This window comes from Monopterus albus, unplaced genomic scaffold (genome assembly GCF_001952655.1).
Source record: "Monopterus albus unplaced genomic scaffold, M_albus_1.0 scaffold6.1, whole genome shotgun sequence".
NCBI lineage: Eukaryota > Metazoa > Chordata > Actinopteri > Synbranchiformes > Synbranchidae > Monopterus > Monopterus albus.
In genome coordinates, this window is record NW_018127886.1 from 6,136,953 (window position 1) to 6,149,761 (window position 12,809).

The following is a 12,809-nucleotide window of genomic DNA, read 5'->3' on the forward strand; positions in this document are numbered from 1 at the left end:
GCTGCATTATTTATGGAAACATTTATTCAAAAGTTACACAATTTAATGGTGATACACATACAAAATAGTGTGTACTAAACAGTGAAATCTATAAAAATCTGTAAACCTCTATCTTCACAGTGTTTGGAACTAGTGCTTCAGTATGCATTTACTTATTTAAAAACTAGGAACGATGTATTTACTTATCCAAAACAGACTTTTAGAAAAGTAAAAAGTGAGATTTAGAGGAGTGTTCCCACCAGTCTTTTGGCCATCACCGTAACACATTCACAGCAAAGTGTGTGTGGCTAAATAAGCCTGAAATGTGGTCCAGTTATTTTATGAGAGCTATGCTGTGTGTTTTACTTGTCCTCCTGGTCAGTGTCCATGAAGCACAAACACAGCTGTTCCTTTCCAAGCAGGATCAGAGAGTCTCCACTGCCGTGCCACGATAGCGATTGGACCTGGAAACCACCTGGCAGGAGACAAAGATGCAACTGTAATGACAACACATCTAAGGTTAAACAAAATGAAGATGATGAAACAAAGTTATTGTACATCCAAAGAATCAACACTCACATTCTTTAAATTTGTAATCCATAAAGTGTCACATTGATTTTAACTTCATGCAATGATAAGTTCAATTTTCTGTGGGGTTTCTGAGTAAAACACATCAACCTTTAAGGATACAGGCAGCGAGAGAGATAAGCATCTTACTGTATATGTATAAACTGAGATAAGACATTTGTTCTATTTGCAAATTAAAAACAGCAAATGTAACCTTGTATCCTTTTTCAGCAGCTGAAGAGAGTTGAATCTCCTGATGTCTGACAGACTTCAAAATTTTCACTGACTACTACTGACTCAATCTGAGTGAAGTATATGTAGATCTTTGAGATCAGCTTGGTTTTTATCTCAGTAAATACATTGCAGCACCATGGTGTGTAAATAAAGGTTGAATGAATGAAATAAAATCTGACAATGGGTAGGATTACTCTTCACCCTGCACAAGAATGAGAGATTGAAGAGTAACACAAGAAATAGTAGCAAGCATGTCACTGGAATCAACATAATGACATATAACAGGACTTCAGGGTCAAAAAGTGTTTAACGCTGTAACAGTGACCTCTTGCTGCCAACAAGTAGATGTTGCCTTGTGCAGGTACAATAAACCTGATAAGAAGGACATTAGAGAGCACTGCCCCCCACCTACATCTGACAGCAGTATAACGGAGATGTGTATTCTAGTTTCAGTTCTCAGTGATCGAGCATGTTACCTTCAGTGGGGACTTGGACAGAAACACAGCCTGCTGGAGACCAGAGATAGAGTTTAGTGTTGGCTGTACACAGGGCCAGCCGGGGGCGCCGGGGATCCCACTGAAAGCAGCGCACAGCTGAGGTCTGCTCCAGCACAGCCTCCAGGTTCATCTTCTGCATGTCCCATATCCAGACAACACTGGCCATGTTGTCTGCAGTCAGAGAAACACAGACACACATTCAAAACCACTCTCTGCCTACAGAGCCCCAAAACACAAGCATTGTAGCAAAAGTAAGTAAAAACAAAAACTGTTATTTATGACCAAAAATGTGGGAACTATTAATACATATAATTTCCCATATTATATACATACATACAAAGGTAGAGTGAACAGCTTTGGAGTCTTACCATTTTTGGTGGCTAGATAGCGACTGTCTGAGCTGAATGCTAAAGTAGAGACACCAATCTTCGGGTTGGCTCGATCTGGGTCTGGTTTTACCACAGGAATTTGGACTGGCAGTGGGCAGATCTCATCTGGATGAGGCAAAAACAAATTAAGAGTTTGTGATTAGACAAAGTTGGGTTACTTGAAGTTTTAGACAAATACTGCTTTTAGAATAAATAATGAAAAATGGCACATACATTTGCTCTGGGTGTTGAACAGGGTGGTGCCTATTGTGATGTTATGTAGCGACAGGTCATCACTGCCAACAGCTGTCCTTCTCTCCACTTCCTTATATACAACCTAGAAACACAACCAATAGTCAATAATTCAAATGCAATATCTTCAAGGCTCATAGTGAATTCTGGAAAATACTCACAGCTTTTGCGTTGTTGATGGTTGCTGGGTGGTCAAACTGTGCAATTTTCTTCCATGTAATATGATTGAGGATGCGCACCTAAGGGTATTAAGTCTTGTCATTTACTCTGAACTGATATTCACTGAATGTCTAACAATCAAGTTTACTACTACTTAATACTACTATTTATTTGCAGAAATGAATTCATTTATTTAAGGGGAACTCCACTGACTTTTCAAATCACACTCAGTTTACAAATCTTGGAGAATACTACATGTGTGAAAAAGGTTGTATGAAGCCTGTTGTGGTTCCAGAAAGAGCTGTATGAAAATGGCTCAAGTGATGTCACTTAAGTCTGTTTGTTGAGATTGAAGACTAGAAGTTTGAAAATGAATTTAAAAAAAAAAACACTGGGGGTCTGGGGTTAAAAGGGAGTGATATTAAAACTCTTTAGCCTGTTCTTCATATCTATTTGAGGCTACTTTAGTTTCTATAAGCATAACACACCCAAATCTCCTCAGAGGGTAAAGGAGGCTTCAGGTTTTGACAAGGAAAAAGCATGTATACAATAAGAATGAAGTATATCTCTGCTGCAACAATTTTAATACTATTTTACCAACTGTCCATTGTGAGTTCGACATTGGTAGAGAAGTGCAATGCTACATCAGTGGAGTACACCTTTAAGGCACATGGCTTTACAACAATATCCATTTTGCATCAACTTATAATGAGATATCTTATTTCCCATTGTCATCAGCCATCAATAACGAAATTGTCCATACTTTTTCATCATAGCTGCCAATGGCCAGGAACTGACTGCTGGGGCTCCAGGTCACCGACTTGACACCCAATGACCACTCATAGGCACTGTATGTTGACAGCAAGCGGCCATCCAAAGAATACAGCAACACCTTGTACTAAGTGGAAAGGGTACATGAAACAACAGTGCTATCATTCATCTTGTTTATATTCATCCCCACTAGACTTGGTCAACTGGAATATTGCAGAACTTAAGGCCAATTCAGATTGGATTCATTTCTCTAGCAGAGGCAGGGTTATTTTAGCATTACCTAAGATGGTCAATGATTTTATTCCCAACTGGAGCATGTTTAAGGGTCAATTTTCAACCCTAACACAATTACAATGAAGCACAATAAATATTTTATTCCCATTCTCCCCATATAATGTGATCTCATTTGAATGTGGCCTAAGCAATAAGGGATTCCTTAATAATAACAACAATAATAAAACAATAAGGGATCCCTTCAGCTTAACTCCGATACATCATACTGGGAGCTTTAGGTTATCGTGCATTACGATTTTCCATCAAACCAGAGGCTTTGTAAAATAAACAGGACACTTCACTTGTGCACTCACTTCAAACATATAATCTGATATCAAAAGATGTTCCAAACAGGTCTCAAACAATCAATATAAAATGTTCTCTACTTTATTGCTGGGCCTTGGTTGTGGAAGTGCAGTCTCTGTACACTGTTTTTAATCTAACACCTTTACACAGTGAGCCAGAAACATCAAGTACCTCTTCAGAAAAGTTGTCAGAATGATTAATCAATCTTCTTTTGTTGAGTCTCGGGTCTGTGCGGTGACTGACTCACCTCCAGACAGCTATCCCACACTGCTAGCACACAGCCATTGGGAGACCACTCCAACCCGGCCAGGTCCTGTGTCTCAGTCTCAAAATGCTGTGAAAGTTAAATTACATTAAAAATTTAATTATGCTACATATTTACCAAAAATATGTATATTATTTAGGTCTGTTCCACTGTTGCTTACTTAGTTTATTCAAATGCTAACTATAAAGAAAAATGCTAATATCCTACTTACCCTGAGTAAATGCCAGTCGTCACACACAAACACACTAACATAATCTTTGCAGTCTCGGCGTTCGGCCAAAGCCATATAGCAGCCATCTCTGCTGAAATCTGTACCTGTAGGTGAAAGCTATCATTTTATAGGCAGCTACCAGATGTGGAATATAATCACATGTATGAAAAAGATCCTTCATAGACAACAACACTGCAACAGTCAACTTGAACTCTTAAAAAATACATAGCAGCCTACCAAGACATGTTAGTAAGGTTTAATACTTTCATTTAAAAAGTCTTTGTGAAGCAGATATCAAGCAATCAGTGACCACTTTATTAAACACTCAAAATGTGATTTCTCAGCAGCAAGGACTAAACCCAATACCATTTTCTTTTCTTTTTTCCAGCAGAACAAAACACACTATGGTTGGCTATTAAAAAAGGAAATTATACAGTCTGACAACTGAGTAAGTAACCTCATGGTTTCTTGTCTATTTTATCCAACATAAATAACCTAATACTTTGGCACCGTTGAATTGGTGGTATGCAACTATTATTATATACTATTATATTATGGCTATGAGAATACACAGATAACAAAAGGGTGTAGTATCATATGCAGAAAATGGGGAGTGTCGTGGACCATCATTTTTCCCTTAGCTGCTGACAGGCCTGTTATGAAGAGCATGCACCATTTACTGAAGAGGGCACCAGCTGTCAGCAGAGAGGACCATACTTTGGCCGCATAGCCAGGGTCACATCCCAAGGTAAAGAACAGCATGTGATTTGTGGGACATGCTGAGACACTCAGACTGATCGCCCTGTCCTCACATACTCCTTGTAATTCGCATACACTCAAACCATGAGAAAATAAATAAGACAATATGATGCTTATTACTCACCCTTCTGACATGCTTTGGGATATTTGATATAAGACACAGCTTTGGTGCACAGGGACCAGACAGTGATTCTCAGCTATCAATGTGGCAGAAGAAAGAGAGAAAAAACTACAGATTATTAAAAATGAAAGTATGACAAACAAGCACACCATACTGCCAGAGAGTGCAGAGGGCATAAACATACCGAAGCCGGTGCCTAAGAAACAACAGAATTGTTGAGACAGATATTAATGATGGAGTTTTAAAGAACTGTTGACAATATACCAGCCAGTATTCATTTTATTAGCATGGACACATAATAATGATCCTGTTATTACAGAACTGTGACCTTTTTACTGTTGAAAATACTTACTGGTGCCCTCTAGTGGACAAGCTGTAATGGCAACAGCTTTTAAAGGGCCTCAGGCTTATCTCTGGGATTTTTGTCAACAATGACTTGTTTTTTAACAGACAATACATGGAATAATAATGAAAAATCTGATGCAAGCTAAAATTGGACAGTAATGTTCATCATTTTGCTACAACTGTTGGGCTCTAATCCAAGTACTATACACAGTATAAAAGAAACATTTGATTAGGGATTGGCTTTTGAAGCACACTGTGTTTTTACAAGCCACTGGCTTTGTATGACCATTTAGGCCAGATGCCCCCTTTACTGCCATTTAGTCTAGGTGAGATCTATTTGACCACAAGATACTAGCTTAAGAGCTTTAAATGAGGCTGGCATCTAAAAAGTGCAGAGTGTGGCAACTGGGAGTAACTAGCACCAACATATTAATAAGCACTCAACCAACCGGTCCAGCCCAACGAGTGCTCTGAGTGCCCCTCCACAGCTACAAAACTGTCCATCGGCTGGGCAGATCTAGACTGCAGTCCAGGCTAACTAACCATCATACCCTTTAACAGCCGAGGACAGAATGCCTTATTCTTTAAGAGGATTTACAATAAATCTCTGTGAGGGATATGAAACAATGACAATGAAAAACATCCACCATTAGGTGGCTGGCTCTGTATGACTGTGAGTGGAGCACCATTCTTTCACAGGGAAAGAAAACAGTGGTTTAAAAACAGTATGTGAACCCATAAAATGTGATCTAATCATCACATAAGTCACAAGTACAGATAACCACAATGTCTTTAAGCAAAAAAACACAGAAATAATTATATCCTGTGTCGTTACAGAGCATACCTATTAAACAGTCACAGTGCTTTTGGAAAAAGTAGGAAAACTCTCTCTCCTTTGTCAGCAATAACCTCAAACAAGTGCCTTCTATAGCTGCAGATCTGGCCTGCACAACACTGAGGAGCAATTTGGGACCATTTTTCTTTACTGAACTGCTTCAGCTCAGCCATATTCTTGGGACGTCTGGTGGCTCTCTTGATCATTTCACAAAACATTTTCCCCAGTAGCATTACTCGGGGCTTCTCTTTTTTGGCATTGAACTATTTTTCTTAGCACCATCACAGCCAGATATTCTAGAGACAATCCTGCACATATGTAAAAATAATGAATAACAATCATTCAGGGTTTTTCAAGAACTCTTGTGGCAATAGAAATGAACCTTAATCATGTGTATTTTGAATCTGAGAATGTGCAGCGCTATAACTATCGAAGTGACAAGGCCTATCATAGCGTCCAGACAGACATTTGAACTGGGCCAAGTCTGTCACCTAACAGGCCTAAATTGTCAACTGTCCAGTTTGGTCAAGACATCCAGCTGTGTGAGCCATGTAATAACACCTCACTACACGCTTTCTGGACATCCCCTCAGACATAGTGCCATGGCAACCAGTAACAACACTGCTCAAACACTTCTTGGATGCCTTGAACGCACCACATAGCAGATGCACAGAGATCAAGACCTGAAAGGCAGAGTAACTTTAAACTGGGTGGAGGAGGGGTAGGGGATCCTTAGCTGCTAAAGCTATACTTTAGGTGAAATATCCTCACCAAAGGTGAGCAGCAGCTCAGCGATAGAGGCTGAACTCTTGACATTGGTGTGAAAAGGCAAAGCTTCACTACAACAGCTATTATTTAACCATCAAAGATGGAAAAGTTCCTGTCTGTGCCATGGCTGGCATAACTGTAACTGATAAGTACAGGCTATTATTACAAACAATTACATTATTTATTCATTTATTTTACTGTTTTGATCACTACATGCTAAAGGTTTCATCTTAAAGAGACATTTCCTCCGGTTCTTTTTTTTAAAATGCAAATTATTGTCATATCACGTAGCTGCAATTAAGAGCTGTACAAACAAAATTCAGCTGCCATGTTATGATAAGACAATCTACTTAAGACCTTGCCAATTGAGGCTAAATTCTCCTAGCATATCCATTTAGTCATCTATTAGCAAGTATTCATAACAAGAAAACCACAGAACTAGGAAACGTTGCCAACAGGACAGCCTGCGGGCAACATGACAACTATGGATCAACTCTAGACTAAAGTTACTACAATAAAATCTACCTCTCAGCCCTTCTTGTTGCACGCCTAAGTGACAGAGAGAGAATGGGTGAGTGTATCTGATGCAATATAGACCTATCTGTCAGCAAAGGATTAGACTGTAGGCATTCCACATAGAAAGTCATCTCAAACCAATATAGTCTATTTCTCCTGTTACAGCCTCATGATTCTACCAAGGAACCTGAGCTTCTGGCAGCCCACACATACTGTAGGTATGGGTGAGCTATTGTCCCATGATGCAGTGCAGCAGCTGCCTATGTTTGAGGTGTAGTCTAGCAGCGTTGTTGCCGACAATGCTACATGTTAGCAGGACTCCAGCAGTACTGGCCAAAAATGCTATTGCTAATCCAATCCCAACAACGTAAACACATTAGGGAAGTCAAGTTCAGTGATGTCGCTGCCTGGAGTTTCCCACCCTCAGTTTATCACCCGTCAGCTGGTAAAGATGGATTAAGAAGGATATGTGAGTGGCATTTTGTGAGGTCCTAATATAAACAATTAGAATTCAAATAGGAGATGACTTGTGTTGAGTCTCACAATGCAGATGCTGGGTTTCAGTGATGTGACTTTCTATTAAATCCGTGACATGGCACCATCCCATATTTTACAACAGCTGATTTTTTTAATATATCCCATGCAAAAACAAAGCAGTGCTATCTTGAAACCTTTAAGGAGTGACTGATGAGCACACAGCCAGCTAAGTAGATTTACTAGCACAAAGGCAGACAAACACATATACAAAGGCACAATCACTACCACAGGTAGCTGTCCCTAAAACAAGTTAATATAGAAGGCCGTTTATAAGAGGGACTGAAATTCAAGCGTCACATGAACACTGGCCTGGCACTGCCTTAATGAAATCTTGGACTGGGGTGAAGGGAAGTTCAAATGTGCCCCTTGGCAATGTGGTAGTAACTGCCTACTTTGCCTCTGCTACACACAGCCTCAACGGGATGATCAATAACAGTAGAGGGTACTTAAAGTTACTGGTCATGTAGGTGATAAGGGCGGCGATCAACAGTGGTTAATATGATTTCATGGCATGGATTATCATAAAAATGTCATCATTGTTAAACTTTTTATTTATTTATTTTTACCTGAAGTAAATTCCACATAATACGCAGTGCAATGTAAAGGTTAGATGTGTTACTAAACAAACTAAACTAGAGGATAAGGGAAATGCCTGAATAAGAAAGAAAATATCTGAAAACTGTTTGTGCAAATTTACATACCTAAGAAGAAATAAATAACTGACACTGGTTACACTGGTTTTCATTCTCACAGTTATCCTGACTGTATCGAACTGTAAGCCCAGAATTATGTATCAAGCCAAATTCTGAGGTGGTTGCATTGCTACACTTCTGCTGTGTACTATATAGATCTTAAGGTCAAGAGTCTCAAAAACCCAATATTCCATCCTTGCCTATGCCACTACAATGACTAGTTATCATACATATATTGCTGTACACTAAAGTACTGCAGTGAATGTCTAAGATGTGTTTCAAATAATTTACTAAGTGTTTCCATTACACAGTTTGTAACCCAATTCATTGTCCAACTGTAAAATGTGGCACCCAGTACATACCTTGGTCACAATTCTTTAAAAAATGTAATAATTTAAGAAATCTTTAGCAAAAATATTTATGTTATGTGTTTAAGCAAAATGAATATTCACCTATCAATATTAGATTTTTCAAAGTCTCAAATATTGGCAACAGCCACAGCAAATCGGTACCCTTTGGGCTATAATACACTCCCTGATGTACAATGACATGATGACCAAAAGTGCCACCAGCCCATCTCAGGTAAAGTTACATTCAACTTCAAAATTTCAACTGCATATTATTAATTTGGCTGTAATATTAATCAGATTGCTGCTATACACTTCAAACTGAAATTTAATCAAAACTTCCATTTAAAAGAAATAACATACTGCAAGTCACACCAAAATAAGATTTTCATTCTCTAGTTGGTTACAAAATGTGAGCTGCAGTTTGACATCTTTGCATTTAGTCAAATACAACTATTTTTATAAGATAATAAAATAAAAGACGACTTAATCCGTTGGAATTTTTGTTATTGACTGCTTTCATTTGAAAATTATTTTATTACCTCATATCTATTCTTTTATTGGTTTGGGTGTTTTTGTCTGTATTTCCTTTATTGTTAAATTTGCTACTGCTATATGCTTATGATCGACAGAGCATCATTAAAGGCACTTACACTAGAGGGGGACATACACATTGCACCCGCATTCCAGAGGTACTTGAGACCCATGTATGACAGGACGCCAACAGGAGGCAAGCAATGAATTCAGGCTGAATATATGTGGGGGGGTGGTGTAGAGCAGTCAAGAAAGGCTCTGGTGTCTGGCTATTTTCAGGACCCCCTTCCTTGTGGGCCAGCAACAGTTGAAACCAGACAATAAATGCACACGCACACACACGTACCAACTTCACACTTACATGGAACTCAGTGGTGTTGAGAATGTGACGTCCATCTGGGCTCCAGCGTGAGGAGACTAGTCCTATTGAGCCCTCATCAATCTTACAGTGCCAGTCTGGCTGTTCTAGAGACCACACCTGAACAAAAAGACAAAGAAGAGGGAGTGTGACAAAAGAACAGCAATGAGCCATCACTGATGATTTCCCTCATATGCATCCTGTATCTCTGTAAACTTGGTTTCAAACAGTGAGAAACATTTGAGAACCAGAAATCATGAAAGACTGGCGCTGGATACCCCTTCAAAGGTAAGTTACTTGCATTGTGATACACATTAAACTGATATTAATCAAAAAGTAGTATTCCTGTTTTCCATAAATATGAATGAATCATTAAAGAAGTGATGCTGTGAATCAAAATTAAAAAACCTGGTGTAGATAAGTTAAAAGGCAAAAGAAAGACAAAACAGAATGGTTCTCTAATCATCAAATAATATACATCTCTTTATTCAGGGAAAATGTGTTAACCAATGATAAATGCTACTGTTAAAAACACTTAATAGACAATTTTCTATTGTGTTAAATGGTGAATTTCACTTGAAACAGCAGCCTCTGGGTCTCAGATTTCTAGTGTGCATTACTTTACATCTTATGTGTGATGTTCAAGTAATGCTAACACACTGCTAAACAATATGGCAATTTAACTTGTACCCACAATGAATACCTTGTGAAATAAATTCAAAGAAGAGAAAAAAAAGCTTAAAAAAAGCTTGAAGACAGATTTGGATTTACTTCTGTATGCAAATTTATCTACAGGACTGTAACATGATTGATGGTATTTTGCAGAATAGAACAAAATCATAATTTCGGCATTTCTAAAACAACTGGTATACAACAGGACACACATGAAGCAACTCCCCTACCTTAAACTTAAATTTACAAACAAAACACTACCAGTGAAGACACAAATTGCACACCCCCGTCCTGTTGTTTAAATTGTCTTTAAAATATTTATCAGTAATGTAGGATAGTTTTTTTTTTTTTTTTTACACTTTTTTGGTTAAAACTGTTTCTTTATTTTAATATTTGTTTGATGCAACTATGTAAATTTATTTTCTAGAAAATATAGACTGGCAACTTTTAATACCCAGAATGTGAATATCTTTACTTACAACAGTCTAACTAATGTAGCCTAATTCATGGCTGCTTTATTCTCTCTACCAATCTACCAGAATGTACAAACCACATACAACCCATGTGCTGAGCAATAAATATGGAAATGCATTTTAAAACCACATAACATTTTGTCAAATTTTGAGTACACCAATAACTTGTCGAGCTCATGTTTTTCTTGAGCAATACTGCATAATAAATACAGCATTTTAATGCTGTGACAAACCATTTTTTGTTATTGATTGAACTAATTTTTATATCACTTCCTTAATTGCCTAATCCATAAAATACATTTTTTTAAAAGGCATGAGTACCACAGGTTCTTGAGTTTGAAGAAATGCCTTCATATTTCAAAAGTTCAAGTGTTTCATTTGAAGTGATACTCTATGAATAAAGACAAGAATACAGTACACATTTTCTGCCAATCACAATAGCAATTAATCATACCACCACTAACAGTATTAATCTAGCAGAATAAAACCAAATGCAACCCATCATGTATATGACTGAGCATTTGCACTACACAAATCATATACTCATATTACTGTCTCATGTTCATAACCTACCTGTACCAGTCCCCTCTTATACATAGCGCAGAGAATAAAAAGAGAGTCAGAAGCCCATTCCATGTGGGTTATCTGGTCCAGGCAGGTGTAGAGCTGCAGAATCTGCAAGGTGCTCACATCCCGTATCACCAGTCTGTACTGCACACAGGTAGCCTGGGGAGTACAGCCAAAGAGGCAAGACTTATAACCTATTTAACTTGTATCTAAGTGTAACAGGCAACCTAACAATGGAAAGTAAAAGTATTACTTATGCATTATGCTAATTGTGCAACAAAATTAAACAACACTATGCAAGGTTTTTAAAAAAACTAAACTACTTACCAAATATTTCCCATCTGGAGAAACTTTACAAAGTTGGTTGGATTGCTTGAAGAGCTCAGAGAAATTCATGTCACGATCAAAACTGTTCCTGCACAGGGAAAAATTATGACTATGGCAACTTTTTTAACAAGTCCCACTGAAATCCTGCAGTTTTAACAGACATATCACCAGTGTCAACTCGTGTAGTTTCAAATATTAACACGTGATGTCGTCCAAGTCCAATAAGAACATAGGCTTCAGACAGTACAAAACATACATTACACACACACAGTTCTTGACAACAAGTCAAGTCAGCAAGACAGTTCTTAAATGTAAAAAGAGTTATTATATGGGGAGAGTACATGCGTGAACAGAAACGAAGTCTGTTCCAAACTAACCTCAGCAGACAAAGCTACAGGTAGCTAGCTAGGTTAGCCTAGCTACCCGTCTCGCAATTAAGAGGTGGTCAAAGCAAAATAAAGCGACACGTGAAACACGTCGAAATCACTATATATTTGTCATTTTAGTCACTTCCAACCAATATACTGCAGCTAGCGTTAAGCCACTAGAGAGCGAGAAACCAACACTATTTATATGCTAACTATAAAGTTAGCTGCTGGTTGCCACTGGACTCATTCAACGGTAGCATATACTACTAGCAACTTAGCAGTGAGCTAACGTTAAACTTTTCGATTTTCACAATCAATGGTATAACTTACTTTTAAATTCAATTGTGTTTTGGTTTTGTCAGGGCAGACATAAGAAATCCTAGAACCCGTTTAGAAAAGTCATTTTCTTCTCATTGTCTGCGGCGAATGAACTGTTAAATAGTTTGTTTGTGTGAGCAGATGACGACAGGCCAAAGCTGTCCAATCAGTATTTATAAGATTCGCTCTGCCTTGTGGGAAATGTAGTTTATTGTTTATTGTGTTTTCTCTTTTTTTCTCTTCTTGTGTGAACGTGACCGCGTGTACCACATTAAAAGGACAAGAAACAAAAATATATATTTATCCAAACACAGATTAATCAGCTGGTAATTTTGAAATTTGTTTTACATTTAAAATAGCCATTTTTATATTATTCCATGGCCTAAACTT

At 38.0% G+C, this 12,809-nt stretch overlaps 1 protein-coding gene across 2 annotated transcripts; it reads right to left on the minus strand.

Annotated features, from left to right (window-relative positions):
• Nucleotides 1-6: 6 nt before the first annotated feature.
• On the minus strand, nucleotides 7-12,584 carry wrap73 (WD repeat containing, antisense to TP73). Of its 2 annotated transcripts, none has more exons than XM_020619761.1 (13): nucleotides 12,432-12,584; nucleotides 11,734-11,821; nucleotides 11,413-11,565; nucleotides 9,698-9,814; nucleotides 4,766-4,838; nucleotides 3,883-3,986; nucleotides 3,654-3,740; nucleotides 2,820-2,954; nucleotides 2,059-2,136; nucleotides 1,880-1,982; nucleotides 1,646-1,771; nucleotides 1,257-1,448; nucleotides 7-454 (listed from the first exon to the last, which is right to left on the minus strand). In XM_020619761.1, the coding sequence occupies exons 2-13, from the start codon at nucleotides 11,800-11,802 to the stop codon at nucleotides 342-344; spliced, it is 1,350 nt and encodes a 449-aa protein (XP_020475417.1). In that variant the 5' UTR covers nucleotides 11,803-11,821; nucleotides 12,432-12,584; the 3' UTR covers nucleotides 7-341. The 2 variants fall into 2 exon arrangements, with proteins under 2 accessions (XP_020475417.1, XP_020475424.1); XM_020619768.1 differs by lacking the exon at nucleotides 12,432-12,584 and adding an exon at nucleotides 12,111-12,260.
• Between the last annotated feature and the right edge of the window lie 225 nt (nucleotides 12,585-12,809).

Coding starts and splice junctions, on each gene's coding strand:
- wrap73 (XM_020619761.1), bottom strand. CDS start 11,802: ATGAATTTCTCTGAGCTCTTCAAGCAATCCAACCAACTTTGTAAAGTT. Junction 9,815..11,412: donor ATAAGAGGGGACTGGTACAG/GTAGGTTATGAA, acceptor CTTTTTGTTCAG/GTGTGGTCTCTAGAACAGCC. Junction 2,137..2,819: donor TTGGCAGCTATGATGAAAAA/GTATGGACAATT, acceptor TAATACCCTTAG/GTGCGCATCCTCAATCATAT.